Below are 21,728 nucleotides of genomic sequence, written 5' to 3' on the forward strand. Positions count from 1 at the left end.
TCTGCCACCTGTTGCTGTTCCTGCTGAAGGTCTTGCAGCTCCTCAGTGGTTAGCTCTTCTCCCTGCCAAGCTTTATCTATAATTATGACTTGTGCAATTAAGTATACTGAAGTGATCCTTCCAAAACTCTCTTAGGGTCAATTCAGAGTATGAAGTCACTTCAAAGTACCTTTGCAACAATGCCTTTGTGTAAAGTTTCTTGTAGTTTGAGATGATTTGCTGGTCCATGAGCTGGATGAGAGGAGTGGTATTAGGAGGTAAGAACTTAGTAGTGATGAGATGAATTTAAATTCATCCAACAAATGGTCTTCCAAGCCATGAGGATGTGCAGGAGCACTGTCAATTACCAGGAGGCACTTAAGGGGCAACTGACTATCTGATTATCATGGAGTTTTTTTTTTTTTTTACCAAAGGGCCAAACACTTCATTGACCCATTCAATGAAAATTAGCCTTGTGACCCATGCATTTTTGTTTGCCCTCCACATCACAGGCAATTTATTCTTAATAACACAGTTTTTCTTAAACACTCGGGGAGTATCTGTGATACACCAGTAGGGGCTTCACTTTGAAATCTTCACTGGCATTTCCATAGAACAAGAGAGTTAGAAACAGGCCTGTTTCTTCACAATTGAGTACCTGTTGTGGAAGGAATCCTACAGCCTCAAGACATTCCTTGAATTCCAGAACTCGCAACCTCCCCATGCCACAAGACACTATGTACCCCAGTACACTTTTTGAATTTTTCAAACCAACCTCTGCTGGCCTTAGATCAGCATACAACACCCTAGCCTTTTCATAAATGTTCGCTTCAGACTACTAATTGTTTTTCATTTATTCACACTAACAAAAGCTTTTCTACGTCTTCCACTAGTTGTGATCTCTGTTTTTTTGATGTAGTGACCCCTTTTGCAACATGAGCTGCCTTAATTTCATTTTTCTTTGCTAGGATAAAGCTGACTGTTGACACTGACTTGCTGTACATCCTAGCTATATCACCAACACGTGAACCACTTTCAAACTTTGTTACAAGTCTTTTCTTCAATTCTATAGTATTTCTGGCCTTTTATACTGAAGGGGTGGCACTTGGAACTTTCTATGGCCCCATGATAGCTTGTTTGCAATCAGTTTCACTGACAAAAATAACACAAGACGCAAGGAACACATGCGGTGATGCTGACTGCACTTGAGGTGATACTCATTCAATAAGAAACAAAGGCAGAATAGGTCATGAAAGAAGATGGGATATTTTGTTTGAGCTCGGTACGGGGCCCGGTCACGTGGTGGGCCCTGGGAAGTAGCTTTTCTGAGTGTACGAAATCCGAGAAAATGTACGCAACCTGGAAAAATTTTGTCGGAAAAAATCTATGAAAACCAAGCTTCCACTGTAGGGTAGTATGCATATTCTGGGTTTTGGGGAGATGATTGTTTACTTAAAAAGTAATCAGCTTCCTCATTCCCAAGGACCCCAACATGGGAAGGCACCACTACAAAAACTTACTTCTTTATCTCTTCTTTTCACTAAAGCAACTCTCTCCAATCAGTGGGTCTAAAGAATTAAATGATTCTAAAATCTAAAAAAAACTTCACAAGTTACAACATATACTGAAATTATTTCCATTTTGAGTTAAAATTTCCTTTAAGGCCTTTAAAATTACATGCAGTTCTGCTGTAAAAACATGCAACAGATGATATAAAGCCCATGCCAGTATCTGACTTTGAGCCATCGAGCCATCACATGGAAATTACTGAATTATCCACTTGCCAAGGACTAGTGAAGATCGTGAAATCTGGACAATACACATTCAAAGTGACTGTTTACAATTGTGGGAACTGTGGAACCTTGGTACATACTCAGCCAGTTAGAACTAACACTCTTCCCCTTTTAAGGAGTGTCTGAAAAGTTTATGATTATGCACACATAAGGATAGTGTACATTAATGGATTTGTGATGAATATTAACAAATGATTTTCAGTGTGTAATACTATATGGAAATTGTTTTTAATTACAAATTCTACTACTTACCAAATACTGAGTTACCAATTTAGTTTCCATTTTAAATTGACCTATTTCCCCTTTAACTTGCATAGATTTGATTAAACCTTTTTCTTCGTCTTTCTTCCTTTTTGCAGAACGAGATTCATTAATTAATTTTATATCTTCAGCAACATCTTCCTCTGGACTTTCCACAATATCTAGGTTGTCCTCAACTTGTGTTACTTCAATTCCCGAAGATTTTCTAATGCATTCCAGATTTTTTTGTAAGATGTCTAAATGATCTCTCTGCAGCATTAACTTGTGATTAGTGATGACAACAGAACTGAAAAATTATATAAATGATATAATAAGAAATTTCAGTGAGCACTGGCTCTACAGCAGGTGAAATTTTGTTTTTTGCCTCAACCTTTTCATCACTGAATCCAGTTACCCTAATAAATTCCTAATTGTAATATTATCAATGTACATATAAATAATCTTATAACTGTTTAGAGCATTATTGGAAAGGTTAATTGTACTATATGTATCCCAAAATTTTCTAAATCACTGAATCATAATCAAATCTTATGTACGTTGCATTTTTATTATAATTATACATAAGGTGAAACTTATTCATATGGAATAAGCACACAGGGGCCACTGGCTTGAAATTCAACCTTCCAAAGAATATGGTGTTCATTAGGTAGAATTAAGAGGAGGTAAAGGGAAATACATAAAGAAAAGATCCCACTTATTAAAATGAAAAGTAAATGAATAAATTAACAGATAAAAATGTAATAAAATGAAAGGAGAATAGTATTAGGGTAGTAATCCATTGCATCTTCCCTTGAACTTCTGAAATTTCAATTGTACAGCATCCTCTGAGATACTTCCACAGTCCAATGGTGCAAAGGAATACAAGTTCAACAGCAAGGCATATTGACTACATACTGGTGCTGCTGTTCAGCAAATCTGGTTGCTCTCAGCAGGTAAAGGGGATCAAGGATAAATTGTGAATGTGAAAGATCTCTGTTGAAACAACTCATGAAAAAGTAACAAGCAAGAGACCCTCCATCAATGGTGCAAGTCATAACTGCTACTACAGGCAGTCCCCAACTAAGTCAATCTGATCTTACAACACTTAAAAAAAATATTCATAAAAAATTAGTCTCTGATTTATGGCAAAAATCTGAGGTTAAGGCGACATTAGGCTAGGTACTAGTTTCTGAGCTGCCTCATGTAAGTGTCCCCCTCCTTGCCATGTGCAATCCAGCATTAAAGATAAGGCTTTGATAACTTTTTATTTTTTTTTATTTTATAAATATCTTAAAGCTAAGATCTGACTTAGTCTGATTTCACTTCAAGTCGCCACCTCAGGAATGGGTCTCTATCATAACTCAGGGACTGCCTGTATTAGGAAACCGAAACCTACCACCACAAATCACTCTACCTGGAAAGGGATCAGATCTCTAGCAGAAGCAAACATCCACACCCAAACACAGTGGTGGGTTCCTGTATTAATGTCCTCCAGATTCGTGGACTTATTACGTATTCACGGATTTCTCTCTGGAACATACCCCTCAATATTTGAGGTATTTTTCCGAGAAATATCTACAAATTCCTGGTTTATTTAAATCAATTTCATCATAAAATGCACTTTTTGTGATAAAACTATTAAAAAAACTCAGTACAACATTTTTTAGCAAGTTTTTCTTGAGTTTTAACTAACAAAATAGGCCATTTTAAGTATTTTTATAGGGGTTCCAACTATTTGCAGGCACTATTCATGGGGGGTCTAGTACATATTCCCTGCAAATATAGGGGGGGGGAGGGCCACTATATTCTAGTAAAGGAAACACAAATGACCTAAAACAGGTTGAAGTGATTTACAGTAGGTCCCCGGTTTACGATGGCTCCGGCTTACGACGTTCCGAGGTTACGACGCTTTTTCTTAAATATTCATTGAAAAATCCGCCCTGGGTCACGACGTTTGTTCTGACGTTACGACGCTGACGCTTCCGACGCTCCGAGTTAACGACGCTTTTAATAAACGCATACTATGATAAAAATCCTTTATAGTTGTTACGGAAATATGTATTTATCTTTATATTGTTGTTAAGTTGTTGTGCTGCAGAGCGCAAATGGGTTGTTCTAGTGGTAATTGAATAGTTGAAGGACTGTTATTTATATTTGTTTCTCCCACTACGTGAGGTGAGTTCGAGTGGTGTAACCCTGAACCCGCGGGGAAAAAGCCTTGGACACGACTGCGAGAGAGGAACGGCCCTCGATACTGGTGGACTTGTTGGATAGTCTTTGATGGACCTGTTGGATGGTCTTATTTAACGTTACTGGATTGCACAGGAACAGTTTATGGCAAGTACGACTTCAGGGAAGTCTTGGAGTTTCGCAGTCTAGAGAATGCTGGCCAGCACACTGGGTTTTTACTTTTACTTATGCCCTAGTGAAAACGTATTGTTTACACCGAAATACGATTTGCTTTTCCCCCCGTCAAAACCTTGGCGTAACTTAGAAGAGATTGTCTGAACTCGACTTCAGTTGCTGATAGCGACCTCCGTATTCATCAACCAAACATCTGCTTCGTCTCCAATTGCTAGTCGACGATGGAATTTTTCAGAGCTCTATTATGGATACCTTAGTCAACGGACTTCGATGGCGCTGACCAACCTTCAAGAATTCAAAACCCCCATTCATCGAATCCCATCAACCTTAAACGTTCTTAGGATTTATTTTTCTTCATTATTTAAAGTTAAGTTTCTTTTTGTAAATATAATTATTTTATTTTAAAGCTTTCTTTCTTTACGCCTACCAATATATACTGAAGGTATTCCTATAAGTATTTATATTTAATTTTTTTTCTATTATTTAATGTTAAAGGGCGTAAGAGCCTGGAATCAGTCACTAATAAGACCCACCAAAAGAAAAGTTTTACAGGTAAAACTTACACATACCACTGTTCACACAAGTACAAAGCCTCGAGACAGTGCATCTGCAACCTCGTTGTCCACACCTTTGATATGCTTTATTTCTAGCTCGTAATCCTGCAACATCAGGCTCCATCGTGTAAGCCTTTTATTTTTATTCCTGAACTTATTGAGGAATACTATTGGATTGTGATCCGTGTACACTGTAACTGGGCCGGTCCCATTATTGATATATACATCAAAATGTTCAAGTGCTAAAACAAGAGCAAGTAGTTCCTTTTCAACTGTTGAATAATTTTCTTGGTGACTATTTAGTCTTTTGGAGAAGTAGGCCACTGGGTGATCTACTCCTTCAATGTCCTGAAACAATACTGCACCGATACCCAGATCACTAGCGTCAATATTCAGTTTGAAAGGTTTATTGAAATCGGGGGTAGCCAAGATTGGACTATTAATAATAACAGATTTTAGTTTGTTAAATGCTTCTACACAAGCGTCGTTAAAACAAAAAGGTACATTCTTTCTGAATAAGGTAGTAATGGGAGTAGCAACGGTTGCAAAGTTAGGGATAAATCTGCGGAAATAGCTTATCATTCCTATGAATCGCATGGCTTGTTTCTTATTTACCGGAATGGGAAAATCCATTATTGCTTTTACATTACTTTCTTTAGGAGCGACTGATCCCATACCAATCTTGTGTCCCAAATAGGTAATTAGACCTTTACCAAACTCACATTTCTTAAGATTTATAACCAAATTTGCGCTGTCTAGGGCCTCCAACACCTTATCTAAGATAACCAAATGCTTTTCCCATGTGTCCGAAAAGATAACAATATCATCAAGATATACGACACAGCCTTCCATGTCACCGATAACTTTGCTCATCAACCGCTGGAAAGTGCTTGCAGCGTTTCTCATACCGAATGGCATTACAAGGCATTCGAAGGATCCATGTGGAGTTACGAAAGCAGACATTTTTCTTGCTCTTTGAGTTAGGGGGACCTGCCAGTAACCTTTGAGACAATCTATTTTGCTTATGTATTTAGCTTTACCTATTCTATCTAAACAGTCAATTACCCTGGGTAAAGGGAAATTATCCGGCTTGGTCACTGAATTTAGCTTCCTGTAATCAATACAAAGTCTATGCTGGTTCCCTTCTTTTTCCAACCAAAACCACAGGAGAAGCCCAAGGACTAGAACTAGGTTTAGCTAGGTTATGAGCTATCCATATAATCCATCTCTCTCTTAAACAATATCAGCTTTTAGTGGATTCAGCCGATAAGGATGCTGTCTAATGGGGGTCGTATCAGTCAGTTCAACATCATGTTCAATTAAATGAGTAAGACCTGGTTCATCCCTTACTACTTTAGGATACTTTGAAATTATTCTTTTTACATCTTTTGTCTGAGAGGGACCCAAATTATAATAATCATCAAATGAACTGAATATGTAGGAATTACTAGCCTGTTCAGCAGTTTGATTGTTAATATCCTTCGAAGGACATTCTACATTAATATTACGTTTTACATTAATATTACAAACTGAGGTCTGTGCCTTGTTATATTTTTTAAGTAGATTAATATGAACCCATCTAGCTTTCTTTATTTTACCGTCACACTGTAAAAGGTAATTAACATCTCCCCTTTTATCCAGGACCTTATAAGGACCACTAAACTTATACTTAAGTGAACTTCCCTCCTTCGGAAAAAGAGCTAATACTAAATCGCCTTTCTCAAAGACCCGAGACTTTGCTTTCCTGTCGTACACTATCTTATTTTTCTGATGAGCACTTGCCTGGTTTTCTCTAGCTAAATCCCAAGCTCTAAATAATTTAGTTTTAAAATTATCAATTTTGTCTGCAACATTAACGTCTGTTTTCTCATCATCCCAAGTTTATCTCAAAACCTCTACAGGACCCTCACATTTTATGTTCCAAACACCAAATCAAAAGGCGAAAGACCTAATGTTTCACTTTGGTGCTTGTCTCAAGCAAACAAAGCATAGGACAACATTACTCCCAAGGTTTATCTTCACCACTACATAACTTCCTAAGAATGTGTTTCAAGGTCTGGTGGAATCTTTCAATGACACCCTGACTTTCGGGATGATAAGGGGTAGAGGTAATGTGCTTTATACCGAAGTTTCTCATCTGGTCCTTGAAAAACTTGCCTGGAAACTTGCTCCCATTGTCAGACTGAAGGTGTTTTAGGTAACCCAAATCTAGTAAAATATGCGATGAGATGTTGCACTACTGCCTTAGCTTTAGCGTTCCGAATGGGAATTGCTTCTGGGTATCGTGACATTCTATCAATAATTGAGAGTATATAGCAGTTTCCCCTCCTACTTCTCGGTAAGGGTCCCACAATATCTATTACTATGTGCTCAAACGGCTCTCCAGTAACTGGGATATTAATTAAAGGTGCTTTAGGAATTGGTTTGTTAAGTTTTCCTGCCATCTGACACTCGTGACAGGAATTTACGAAGTTCTTCACATCCCTCCTCAACGATGGCCAATAGAATGAGTCATAAATTTTCTTAAAAGTTTTGTTTACGCCCAAGTGACCAGCTCATTATATTGTCGTGAGCCAAACTTATTATTTTCGGTCGTAATTTAAAGGGAATTACTACCTGGTCAATTACTTCATTACTATTAGCGAAAATCGGTCGTGACAATCTATGTAACAAGTTATTCTTCAAAATGAACTTTTCCTTAACATAATCATCATTTCCTGAGTTCCATCAACAAAACCTAAAGGGAAGGAGGAGGTACAAGATCTGTTAATCAATAATTTCATTTTACTGGCATTCAGCCTCATACCCCACCAGTTACACCATTCCCCGATCCAGTCCAAGTCCCGACTGAGGCTGAGGCAGTTTCATATCTAATAAGTGGAGACTACTACACCCACAAGTGTTGCATCATTACCATACTGAACAATCTTGTTTTCCTGGCCAACAACCAAATCGCTTTTATACACTAAAAATAACAGTGGACCAAGAACACTACTGGTGGAACTCCAGACACAATAAGTGGTCTTGGTTCATTGAAGATCCCGTCCACAGCAACTTGCCGCTCCCTACCTATAAAGAAATCTTGAAGTAATCCTAAAACATATCCAACCATTAAAAGATCTTGTTTATACTTTACTAAATCAAAAGCAGCACTAAAATCTATTTGAATGACTCAACACTCAAAACCTTAACAATGGTTGCCTTACAAATTGCAAGCTGTCTAAAAGAGCATTGCAGGTACCTAACTGCTTTCTATGTGCATATTGACTATCAGCTAACAATCCTTTAGATTCCCAATATGTAATTATATAGTGGCTTAAAAATTTTATTTTCAAGATAAAATTAAGTTTCATATATACTTGCTGAGTAACTATATAGCTATAGTTTCCACCAGCACAGCAGCCTATGTTTAAAAATCTCGAGAGCGCTTCTATTGTTTTTGTGTAGGTGATTAGCCCAGCCCACTGTCTAGAAACAATAGGTATAACAAAGCAGAAGAGCTCAATTCATTTATGCCCTTATGTCCATGAGAGGGGGAGGAGGGACAGCTCCAATCTCTAATTACTTGTTAAGTACAGGATATCCTTGACTTACAGTGCCACTGTAATGATAGCTAGGAGAATGTCAGGAATAGCATAAATATAAGAGAGAGAGAGAAAGAAGAATAGGTACCTGTGGCCTAACCTTTCAATCGCCAGAACTTGAAGACTTCTGGTGACGTCCCCAGCTCCACCCTCAAGAGGATGGATTAACAATTAGTCACACCCAAGGGGGACAGTGATTAGATAACATCAACAAATCACCATAAGTACCAGGTGGGAACAGAAACAAAGTACTGCCTTGAAGGTGGACCTCGAAGACTCTGGAAGTGAGAAAAGGGGATTAGAAGAGAGAACAGCACAAACTGCCATCCCAGAAAGAGGTCAGATCCCAGAGCAGTAGCGGTCAAGAGTAACTTCATGTTTCGATTTGTAGTCCAGATTGTTAAATCTATAATTGTTACTGTATTGTTCTAGTGTGAACGAAGGAAGAAACTTGCACTGTGTCTCATCTAAACACTCCTGAGAGACTATACCAACTAATAATAAATAAAGCAAGAAATGATAAAGGATCTATAAAATAGACGAAACCAAATAAAGAAGAAAGATCAACACAAAAACAATACAAAATGGTGCCAGTGGTTAGCGGATCCAAGACGTAAAAGTGCAGTGAAGTTAACAGAAACACAAACATTTCAACAAATTTTATAAATACAGCGATACGAATTGACATACCAGAATTTAAAAGCAGAGCGAACAAAGTACTGAACAGTGCAGCAACAATGTACCGAACCAGCAAAACATCGGTGAACGATTGGGCAACGAACATAACAACACAAGCGAAATAAAGAGAATGCAGCAGCCACAATGAAGCCATGTTTTGAGGGTTACTAACACAAAAAATTACAAATTTTCTAAGACAATTTGTATTTTTCATAGCTACAAACCTGAGGTCTTAACAATAGGATAATTTCTAGCGCCCAGCTGGATCCGGTTAAAAAGCAGATGAAAGCAAAGAATCTTGTGATATCTGGCAACGCATACGTAGCTCGGGTTAGGTGGTCAAGGACGCCGCCACTACACCAGTCTTTCCCAACTCAGGATGACTTAACAAACAGAGGGGCAGCTAGAGGCAGGCAGTATAACGTTAAGACCTCAGGTTTGTAGCTATGAAAAATACAAATTGTCTTAGAAAATTTGTCATTTGTTCATACGTGAACAAACCCTCGGTCTTAACAATAGGATAGACTCATACTTGGAGGGAGGTATAAGACATCCTAGACTGGCTGGGGGCTTACCCACCAGTCCAGCTCTCAAAAGAAATGGTCCTTGGAGAGGGACTGAGCCCGTTGAGGAGCTAGATAAACTGATATCTAACCACTCAGAACCTGAGTGACATACAATGATATATGGGATAACCATTGTATAGGGAACCAAAGAGAAACTTTGACTGTCCAGTAACAAACCAGGGTTTGTATTACTCCCAAACCCTCCTTGCCAAGGAGTGGAGCTTATGCTTCCAAATAGCAGGTAAGATATTTGTATATTGCATGGCCACACTATCAGTATGACTACCTTACTCACCTTCATCAGATCAGTCCAGTGAATGGCATGTCTATTCCTTAAACTGCCCGAAGGAAGAAGGAAGGGTAAAAGAGAAAGAAGGAGACCAGCCAACTCACTCATTCTCTCATCCACAAAATCATCTTAGGTAGGATACAAAGGTTCCCTGTTAAGGGCAATCATGAGTTACACAACCTGTTGGGCAGCCAACACAGGACCCAGGGAAAACGTGTCCGCAGATCTGTGGGCAACATCCTTAAGATAGGAGGTGAACGTGGACTGGCGTAACCAAGTACCAACGCTCAGCACTGTATGTACAGCCAAGTTCTTCTTGAAAGCCAGAGAGGGACCAATTCCTCTAACATCATGCACTCTAGTCAAGTATGCCTGTCTGATGGCTTCCCGTATCCAAAAAGAGATAGTATTCTTAGACACCTCTTTCTTTGTACGGCCTGTGCTATCAAAGTCTGGGGCAGCCTGGTCTAAGGTGCCGAGTCCTTTTAAGATAGCAACGCAGGGCCCGGACAGGGCACAACAAAAGCAATTGAGCATCACCACCCACAAAATCATTCAGTAATGGAATGAAAAACGAAGTGAACCTGTCATCATGCACAGAGGGATTTTGGGTCTTGGCCACCAATTCCGGGACAAACTCAAAGGACATCGACCCCCAACCCCTGGTGTGCCTCACCTCATAGCTCAGACCGTGGAGCTATCCTACCCTCTTGGAAGATGCCAAAGCCAGAAGGAAAAATGTCTTTGAGTGTCAGGTTCCTGTCAGATGAGCGACGCAAGGGCTCACATGGACTCTTAGTGAAGCTCTTAACCCTTAAACACCGAAGCGGTATTTTAAAAATCGTCTCCCGTATGCCGGCAGCGTTAGCAAGCGAGAGCCAAAGCAGTAAAAAATGTTTTTTTCAAAAACACAGCACGCTTAGTTTTGAAGATTAAGAGTTCATTTTTGGCTCCTTTTTTTGTCATTGCCTGAAGTTTAGTATGCAACCATCAGAAATGAAAAAAAATATCATTATCATATGTAAATATTGGGATATATGACAGCGTGAAAAAAATGTCAATATAATTGTATACAAATCGCACTGTGAGCAAAACGGTTAAAGGTAACGAGTTATTTTTTTCGTTTTATTGTACACTAAATTGCGATCATTTTGGTATATAACACATTGTAAAACGATCAAGGCAACAAACAGAAAATATTATCACAAAATGAGGCATGAATTCAGAACGCATGGACGTAAAAAAAAAAAAGCAGTTTTCAAAAATTCACCATAAATCGATATATTGTGCTAGAGACTTCCCGTTTGTTGCAAAATGAAGGTAATTGATTGAATATTACTAGACTGTAAGTGTTGTAGCTTACAATTGCAGTTTTCGACCATTTCGGTTGCGTCAAAGTTGACCGAAGGACAAATTTTTTCTATTTATTGCTATTTATATGAAAATATTTCAAAACTGATAAAAGCTACAACCATAGGTTGTTTTTAGTTGTATTTTACATGAAATTGCGCACATTTTCATATATAAAACTTTATGTAATGGCTAATTTAAAATGGTGCAAACATTACGACAATCGGACAAAAAAATTTCTGATTTTTTCCGGAAGTGTTACCGCGCGGACGTAAGGAAAATGTTTTTTTTTTTTTTTTTCATAAATTCACCATAAATCAAAATATTGTGCTAGAGACTTCCAATTTGTTGCAAAATAAAGGTAAATAATTGAATATTACTAGAATGTAAGTGTTTTAGCTTACAATTGCGTTTTTTTACCATTTTGGTCAAGTCAAAGTTAAGAGAAGGTTGAAATTTGGCACTTATCGTTATATATATGAAAATATTTCAAAATTGACAAAAGCTACAACCATGGGTTGTTTTTAGTTGTATTCAACATGAAATTGCGTACATTTCCATGTAAAAAACTTTTTATAATGGCTAATTTAAAATGGGGCAAACATTACTTCAATCGGATGAAAAAATTTATGATTTTTTCGGAAGAGTTACCGCTCAGATGTAAGGAAAAAGTTTTTTTCATAAATTCACCATAAATCGAAATATTATGCTAGAGACTTCCAATTTGTTGCAAAATGAAGGTAAATGATTGAATATTACTAGAACATAAGCATTTAAACTTACAATTGCGTTTTTCGACCATTTCGGTAGAGTCAAAGTTGACCGAAGGTTGAAATTTTGGCAATTATTGTTATTTATATAAAAATATCTCAAAACTGATAAAAGCTACAATCATGAGTATTTTATTGTTGTAGTCTACATAAAAATGCGCACATTTTCATATATAATACTTCATGTAACGGCTAATTTACAATGGTACAAAAATTATGTCAAAGTGACTAAATAATTTCCGAGATGTGTCGCTGATACTTTTTAGTGCGGCAAGAAAGAAATTCACGCTTGCGCGCCTGGGTAACGATTGTAAACAAACCAACGCCTTGATCCGTGAACTCCCAGCATCCCCCAAGGCGCATGATTCAAAAGTTTTAGGCTGGTAGGCCTATAAGTATTTTTCCGCAAATTTAAAAAAAAACTTTTGTAAGTTGACGTAAAATACGTCCAGTCGGCACACGGGGGACAAAAAATGTTGACGTAAAATACGTCCAGTCGGCGTAAGAGGGTTAACAGTTACAGTTTTATATATGAAAATGTGTGCAATTTCATGTAAAATACAACAAAAAACAACTCATGGTTGTAGCTTTTATCAGTTTTGAAATATTTTCACATAAGAGCCAAAATTTCAACCTTCGGTCAAATTTGACTCGACCGAAATGGTAAAAAAATGCAATTGTAAGCTAAAACTCTTAAATTCTAGAAATATTCAATCATTTACCTTCATTTTACAACGAATTGGAAGTCTCTAGCACAATATTTCGATTTATGGTGAATTTTTGAGAAAAAACTTTTTTCTTACGTCCGGGCGGTAACTCGTCCGTAAAAGTCAGAAATACTTTCGTCAGATTGTCGTAATGTTTGCACCATTTTATATTAGTCGTTACATAAAGTTTTATATATGAAAATGTGCGCAATTTCATGTAGAATACAACGAAAAACAACCCATGGTTGTAGCTTTTATCAGTTTTAAAAATTTTCATATAAATAACGATGTGGCAAAATTTCAACCTTCGGTCATATTTGACTTGACCAAAATGGTACAAAAACGCAATTTTAAGCTAAAACTCTTACATTCTAGTAATATTCAATCATTTACCTTCATTTTGAAACAAATTGGAAGTCTCTAGCAAAATATTTTGATTTATGGTGAATTTTTGAAAAAACATTTTTCCTTACATCCGCACAGTAACTGCCGAAAAAATCAGAAATGCTTTCGTCAGTTTGTCGTGTTTATTGTAATGTTTGCAACGTTTTATATTAGACGTTACATAAAGTTTTCTATATGAAAATGTGTACAATTTCATGTAGAATACAACTAAAAACAACACATGGTTGTAGCTTTTATCAGTTTTGAAATATTATCATATAAATAACGATAAGTGCCAAAATTGCAACCTTCGGTCAAATTTGACTTGACCGAAATGGTCGAACAACGCAATTTTAAGCTAAAACTCTTACATTCTAGTAATATTAAATAATTTAACTTCATTTTGCAACTAATTGGAACTTTCTAACACAATATTTTGAATGATGGTGAATTTTTGAAAAAAAAAAAAAAAAACTTTTTCCTTACGTCCGCGTGGTAACTCTGCCGAAAAAATTGGAAATGCTTTTGACAGATTGTTGTAATGTTTGCACCGTTTTATATTAGCCGTTACATAAAGTTTTACATGTGAAAATGTGTGCAATTTCATGTAGAGTACACCAAAAAATAATTCATGGTTGTAGCTTTTATCAGTTTTGAAATATTTTCATATAAATCACGATATAGAAAAAATTCGACCTTTGGTCAACTTCAACTCAACCAAAATGGTTGAAAACTGCAATTGTAAGCTACTACACTTCCAGTCTAGTAATATTCAATCAATTACCTTCATTTTACAACAACCTGGAAGTCTCTAGCACAATATTTCAATTTATGGTGAATTTTTGAAAACTACTTTTTTTTTTACGTCCAAGCGTTATGAATTCATGCATCATATTGTGATAATATTTTCTCTGTGTTGCTTTGATAATTTTACAATTTGTTATATACAAAAATGATCGCAATTTAGTGTACAATACAATGAAAAAAATTAACTCATTAGCTTTAACTGTTTTGCTCACAGCGCGATTTGTATACAATCATATATACAAATTTTTTTGGTGTCGTCATATTTTTCAATATTTATATATGATAATATTCTTTTCATTTCTCATGGTTCCATACTAAACTTCAAGCAATGAAAAAAAAGTACCCAAAAATGAATTCTTAACCCTTAAACACACGAGCGATATTTTAAAAATCGTCTCCCGTATGCCAGCGGCGTTCGCGAGTGAGAGCCGAAGCAGAAAAAATGTTTTTTTCAAAAAATCACAGCACGCTAAGTTTTGAAGATTAAGAGTTCATTTTTGGCTCCTTTTTTTGTCATTGCCTAAAGTTTAGTATGCAACCATCAGAAATTAAAAAAAATATCATTACCATATATAAATATTAGGATATAGGAGCGCAAAAAAAAATTTCATATATAATTGTATACAAATCGCGCTGTGAGCAAAACGGTTAAAGCTAATGAGTTAACATTTTTTGTTGTATTTTACACTAAATTGTGATCATTTTGGTATATAACACATTGTAAAACGATCAAGGCAACACACAGAAAATATTATCACAAAATGATGCATGAATTCGTAATGCACGGACATAAAAAAAAAGCTAGTTTTCAAAAATTCACCATAAATCAAAATATTGTGCTAGAGACTTTCCGTTTGTTGCAAAATGAAGGTAATTGATTGAATATTATTAGAATGTGAGTGTTGTAGCTTACAATTGCAGTTTTCTACCACTTCGGTCAAGTTAAAGTTGACCGAAGGAGGAATTTTTTCGATTTATCGTTATTTATATGAAAATGTTTCAAAACTGATAAAAGTTAAAACCATGGGTTGTTTTTCGTTGTATTCTACATGAAATTGCGCACATTTTCATATATAAAACTTTATATAACGGCTAATTTTAAATGGTGCAAACATTACAACAATCGGACGAAAAAATTTATGAGTTACCGAGCGGAGGTAAGGAAGAACTTTATTTCATAAATTCACCATAAATCAAAATATTGTGCTAGAGACTTCCAATTTGTTGAAAAATAAAGGTAAATAATTGATTATTACTAGAATGTAATAGTTTTAGCTTACAATTGAGTTTTTTTACCATTTCAGTCGAGTCAAACTGATGAAAGCTACAACCATGGGTTGTTTTTAGATGTATTCTACATGAAATTGCGCATATTTTCATATATTAAACTTTATGTAACATCTAGTTTAAATTGGTACAAACATTACAACAATCGGACGAAAAAAATTATGATTTTTTCGGAAGTTACAGTGCGGACATAAAAAAAATGTTTTTTTTCATAAATTCACCATAAATCGAAATAGTATTGTGCTAGAGACGTCCAATTTGTTGCAAAATAAAGGTAAATGATTGAATATTACTAGAATGTAAGTGTTGTAGCTTACAATTGCGTTTTTTTTTACCATTTTGGTAAAGTCAAATTTGACCGAAGGTTGAAATTTTAGCACTTATCATTATTTATATGAAAATATTTCAAAACTGATAAAAGTTACAACCATGAGTTTTTTTGTTGTTGTATTCGACATGAAATTGCACACATTTCCATATATAAAACTTTATGTAATGGCTAATTTAAAATGGTGCAAACATTACAACAATCGGTTGAAAAAATTTATGATTTTTTCGGAAGTGTTACCGCGCGGACGTAAGGAAAAAGTTTTTTTCATAAATTCACCATAAATTGAAATATTGTGCTAGAGACTTCCGATTTGTTGCAAAATGAAGGTAAATGATTGAATATTACTAGAATATAAGAGTTTTAGCTTACAATTGCGTTTTTAGACCATTTCGGTAGAGTCAAAGTTGACCGAAGGTTGAAATTTTGGCACTTAGTCATTTATATGAAAATATTTCAAAACTGATAAAAGCTACAACCATGAGTTGTTTTTAGTTGCATTCTACATGAAATTGCGCACATTTCATATATAACACTCCATGTAACGGCTACTATGAAATGGTGCAAAAATTATGTCAAAGTGACGAAATAATTTCTGAGATGTGTCGCTGATGCTTTTTAGTGCGAGGAGAAAGAAATTCGCGTAATGATTGTAAATAAAAAACAACGCCTTGATCCATGAGCTCCCAGCATCCTCCAAGGCACGTGATTCAAACGTTTTCGCCTAGTAGGCCTATAACTTTTTCCGCGAATTTAAAAAAAAAAAAAACTTTTTTTATATTGACGTATATACGTCCAATCAGCAACTAACAGACAATTTATATCGATGTTTAATACGTCCAATCGGCGTTAAAGGGTTAATCTTGAAAACTAAGCGTGCTGTGATTTTAAAAAAAAAAATTTTCCGCTTCGGCGCTTACTCCCTAACCCCGCCGGCATACGGGAGACAGTTTCGGAAATACTGGCTAGGAGTTTAAGGGTTAAGTAACTTAACCCTCTTACGCCTTAGCCCTAAAAACCAAAACGTCTCCCGTATGCCGAGGCGGTTTTGGAGTGAGCGCGGAAGCGGAAAAAATAATTTTTTTCAAAAAATCAGTGCGCTTAGTTTTCAAGATTGAGAGTTAATTTTTGGCTCTTTTTTTTGTCATTGCCTGAAGTTTAGTATGCAACCATCAGAAATGGAAAAAAATATCACTATCATATATAAATAATGCGATATATGGAAAAGAAAAAAAATTCATACATAATTGTATTCAAATCAAAGCTGTGCGAAAAACGGTTAAAGCTAACGAGTTACTTTTTTATTTATTGTACACTAAATTGCGATCATTTTGATATATAACACATTTTAAAATGATCAAAGCAACACAGAAAAAATATTATCACAAAATGATGCATGAATTCGTAACGCGAGGACGTAAAAAAATGTTGTTTTTTTTTAAATTCACCATAAATCTAAATATTGTTCTAGAGACTTCCAATTTGTTTCAAAATGAAGACAAATGATTGAATATTACGATACTGTAAGAGTTTTAGCTTAGAATTGCTGTTTTTTACCATTTCGGACGAGTTAAAGTTGACCGAATGTCGAAATTTTTATATACATTTATATTTTTTTATATGCAAATATTGCGAAAATGAGAAAAACTACAACCTTCAAATATTTTCTTTTGTATTATTCATGAATTTGCACACATTTTCATATATGAAACTCTATAAAACGCCTAATATGAAAAGAAGCAAATATTAGGAGAATGCGACGTACGCATTTAGGAGATTTGCGGCTGCGAATCGGCGAGCGGAGGGAAAGAAAGTTTTTTTTTTTTTAATTCACCATAATTCTACATATTATGCTAGACACTTTGAATTTGTTTCAAAATGAAGATAAATGACTGTATATTACTAGATTGTAAGAGTTATAGCTTACAATTGCGTTTTTTTACTATTTCGGCAGAGTCAAAGTTGACCGAGCGTGGTTTTTTTTTCTATTTATCGTGATTTATATGCAAATATTTCGAAAAAGAGAGAAGCTACAACCTTCAATCTTTTGCTGTTGTATTCTACATGAAATTGCACACATTTTCATATGTAAAACTTAATGTAACGGCTAATTTAATATGGTGCAAACATTACGACAATCGGACGAAAAAATTTATGAGTTACCGCGCGGAGGTAAGAAAAAACTTTATTTCATAAATTCACCATAAATCGAAATATTGTGTTAGACTTCTAATTTGTTGAAAAATAAAGGTAAATAATTGAATATTTCCAGAATGGAATAGTTTTAGCTTACAATTGCGGTTTTTTACCATTTCGGTCGAGTCAAAGTTAACCGAAGGTTGAAATTTTGGCACTTATTTATATGAAAATATTTCAAAACTGATAGAAGCTACAACCATAGGTTGTTTTTTGTTGTATTCTACATGAAATTGCACACATTTTCATATGTAAAACTTTATGTAACGGCTAATTTAAAATGGTGTAAACATAATGACAATCGGACAAAAAAATTTATGATTTTTTCGGAATAGTTACCGCGCGGACGTAAGGAATTTTTTTTTTTTTTCATAAATTCACTATAAATTGAAATATTGTGATAGAGACTTCCAATTTGTTGCAAAATAAAGGTAAATCATTGAATATTAATAGAATATAAGAGTTTCAGCTTACAATTGTGTTTTTTGACCATTTCGGTCGAGTCAAAGTTGACCGAAGGTTGATATTTTGGCACTTATCGTTATTTATATGAAAATATTTCAAAACTGATAAAAGCTACAACCATGGGTAGTTTTTAGTTGTATTCTACATGAAATTGTGCACATTTCCATATATAAAATGACAATTTGTCAAAAATTGCATTTTTCCTAACTATACAAACCTGAGGTCCTTTAACAATAGGAAGTAGCTAGCGGCAGCTGGAACGGTCGTAAGCTTCGAACAAGGGGAGAACAGGGCCCGACTGCACCTGTCCGGAAAGACCTGAGCCTGGAGCAGCACCACCAACAACAGGAACGACAGGAACAGGCACAGGAACAGCAGGAACAACAGGAGCGTCAGCGTCTGGAACAGCGGGAGCGGCAGGCACAGCAACAGGTACGGCAGGTACGGCAGCAGCAACAGGGGAGCCAAGCGTCTTGTCGGCAGCTACCTGCATTCTCGGTACTGGCGGCAAGTCTAAGGGAGAGCTTTTAGGGCAGCGGAAGTCCGGGGTCGGCAGCACAAAGAACCCAGGTGGCGGTGGCACGGTTCTCCTTGACACGGCAGCGAGAGGCCTTTGAATCGCAGCTGTCGGTGTCACGGTCGTCACGTGTGGCGTGTAGACTAAGTGCGGAGGCATGCCATAGGCCGGAGTCGTGATCGTAGTAGTGGTAGTGGTCACCACACCATGTGTGACCACTGCCGACCCCGCCAACCGCTGGATTAGCCCCTGGATGCTCGGCACTCCCTGCAATCCCAGCGACTCCCACACCTGTCCCAGGTCGTCCTTCACTGGCGGCACACCTGCGGAAGCAACAGTCGGGTGAATTAGAGGGGTTCCCTCGCGCCTGGGGGGAGACGAACCCCACCCAGAGCGGACGGAAGACCCCGAGTACAACTGTACGTCCGGGTAGCGAGCGCCCTCCTCCACACTCGATGGATCAAGTGAGGAGAAGGACTCCGCTACCCCCCCTGCAGGGGAAGGCGCGAAACGGGGGGGCTGACCAGGGGGCAAGAAGGAAGACGAGGTATCCATTACCAAAGGAGTCGCTGGAGAGCTTTCCGACGACTCCTTTGTAGGCCTACGTCTCTTCCTGCCCTCGTACAGAACCCACTGCGCCTCGGACCAATTAACACACGTTACACATGGTTTTCCGGTTTCGTTTTTTCCGGGAAGCATTTCCCCTCCCGCACCGCCCCCGGACCACCCTTACTTTGTAAACATAGTTCATGTGGGGGATCCACATCCACAAAGGAGCGAAATCCGCCGCATTTACGCCCCTCCAGCCCGGGACACACTCTACGGGCGAATGGGGGGCGCGGCGAAAGCTCTATCTCTTGATCCATTGTTTATGATTAAATGTAATAAACAAAAATGAAAGTACTGTACTTACAATTTCATTCACTACACAAACAAACCAGAAAGAGGGCTGATATGAAAACCAAAGCATACGACGAGTAGCGGGCACAGCGATGATGAACACGTCTTGTCACACCACGGCCGAAAGCAAAAGTGATTTGTTTACCTCACGCGCGACGATCGGACAATCAGTTAACTACCGTTCTCCCCTCGTTTGAAGCTTACGACCGTTCCAGCTGCCGCCAGCTACTTCCTATTGTTAAAGGACCGATGGTTTGTATTACGTATCGGAACAAACTTTATATAACAGCTAATATAAAATGGTGCAAACATTACGACAATCGGACGAAAAAATATATGATTTTTTCGGAAGAGTTACCGCGCGGACATAAGGAAAAAGTTTTTTGTCATAAATTCACCATAAATTAAAATATTGTGCTAGAGACTTCTAATATGTTGCAAAATGAAGGTAAATGATTGAATATTAGTAGAATATAAGAGTTTTAGCTTACAATTGCATTTTTCGACCATTTCGGTAGAGTCAAAGTTGACCGAAGGTTAAAATTTTGGCACTTATCGTTATTTATATGAAAATATTTCAAAACTGATAAAAGCTACAACCATGAGTTGTTTTTGGTTGTATTCTACATGAAATTGCACACATTTTCATATATAATACTCCATGTAACGGCTAATTTAACCCTCTTACGCCGGAGCGGTAAATAAAAATTTGTCTCCCGTGTGCCGGAGGGGTTTCGGAGTGAGCGCGGAAGCGGAAAAAATATTTTTAAAAAAAATCACCGCGCGCTTAGTTTTGAAGATTAAGAGTTCATTTTTGGCTCCTTTTTTTGCCATTGCCTGAAGTTTAGTATGCAACCATCAGAAATGAAAAAAAATTATCATTATCATATATAAATAATGCGATATATGATAGCGCAAAAACGAAATTTCATATATAATTGTATTCAAATCGCGCTGTGCGCAAAACGGTTAAAAGTATAACAAGTTACTTTTTTTTCGTTGTAATTTACACTAAATTGCAATCATTTTGGTATATAACACATTGTAAAACGATAAAAGCAACACAGAGAAAATATTATCACAAAATAATGCATGAATTCGTAACGCGCGGACGTAAACAAATATTTTTTTCAAAAATTCACCATAAATCTAAATATTGTCCTAGAGACTTCCAATTTGCTTAAAAATGAAAACAAATGATTGAATATTACTATAATGTAAGAGTATTAGCTTACAATTGCAGTTTTCGACCATATCTGACAAGTTAAAGTTGACCGAATGTCGAATTTTTTTATATATATATTTTTTATATGCAATTATTTCGGAAATAAGAAAAGCTACAACCTTCAAATATTTTTAGTTTTATTCTACATGAAATTGCGCACATTTTCATATATAAAACTCTATGAAATGCCTAATATGAAACGGAGCAAATATTCCGAGAATGGGACGTACGTATTTCAGAGATTTGTGGCGGAGAATACGCGCGCGGAGGGAAGGAAAGATTTTTTTTTCAAATTCACCATAAATCTAAATATTTTGCTAGAGACTTCGAATTTGTTTCAAGATGAAGATAAATGACTGAATATTACTAGACTGTAAGAGTTTTAGCTTACATTGCGTTTTTCGACCATTTTCGGTAGAGTCAAAGTTAACCGAACGTGTTTTTTTTCTATTTATCGTGATTTATATGCAAATATTTCAAAAATGAGAAAAGCTACAACCTTCAATTATTTTTTTTTGTATTCTACATGAAATTGCGTACATTTTCATATATACAACTTTATGTAACGGCTAATTTAAAATGGTGCAAACATTACCACAATCGCACGTATGATTTTTTCAGAAGTTACCGCGCGGACGTAAAGAAAATATTATTTTTTTCATAAATTCACCATAAATCAAAATATTGTGCTAGAGACTTCCGATTTGTTGCAAAATGAAGGTAAATGCTTGAATATTACTAGAAT

The 21,728-nt window shown here is 36.5% G+C and overlaps 1 protein-coding gene across 1 annotated transcript in view; it reads right to left on the minus strand.

The window, feature by feature from the left end:
- LOC135218555 (uncharacterized) overlaps positions 1-21,728 on the minus strand; it is a 166,112-nt gene that overhangs the window by 127,580 nt on the left and 16,804 nt on the right. The window contains exon 3 of the mRNA XM_064254933.1: positions 2,025-2,319. Within this exon, the coding sequence (XP_064111003.1) occupies positions 2,025-2,319 (295 nt within the window). The remainder of the gene's footprint in view (positions 1-2,024; positions 2,320-21,728) is intronic.

The sequence above is a fragment of the Macrobrachium nipponense genome, chromosome 9, assembly GCF_015104395.2.
Source record: "Macrobrachium nipponense isolate FS-2020 chromosome 9, ASM1510439v2, whole genome shotgun sequence".
NCBI lineage: Eukaryota > Metazoa > Arthropoda > Malacostraca > Decapoda > Palaemonidae > Macrobrachium > Macrobrachium nipponense.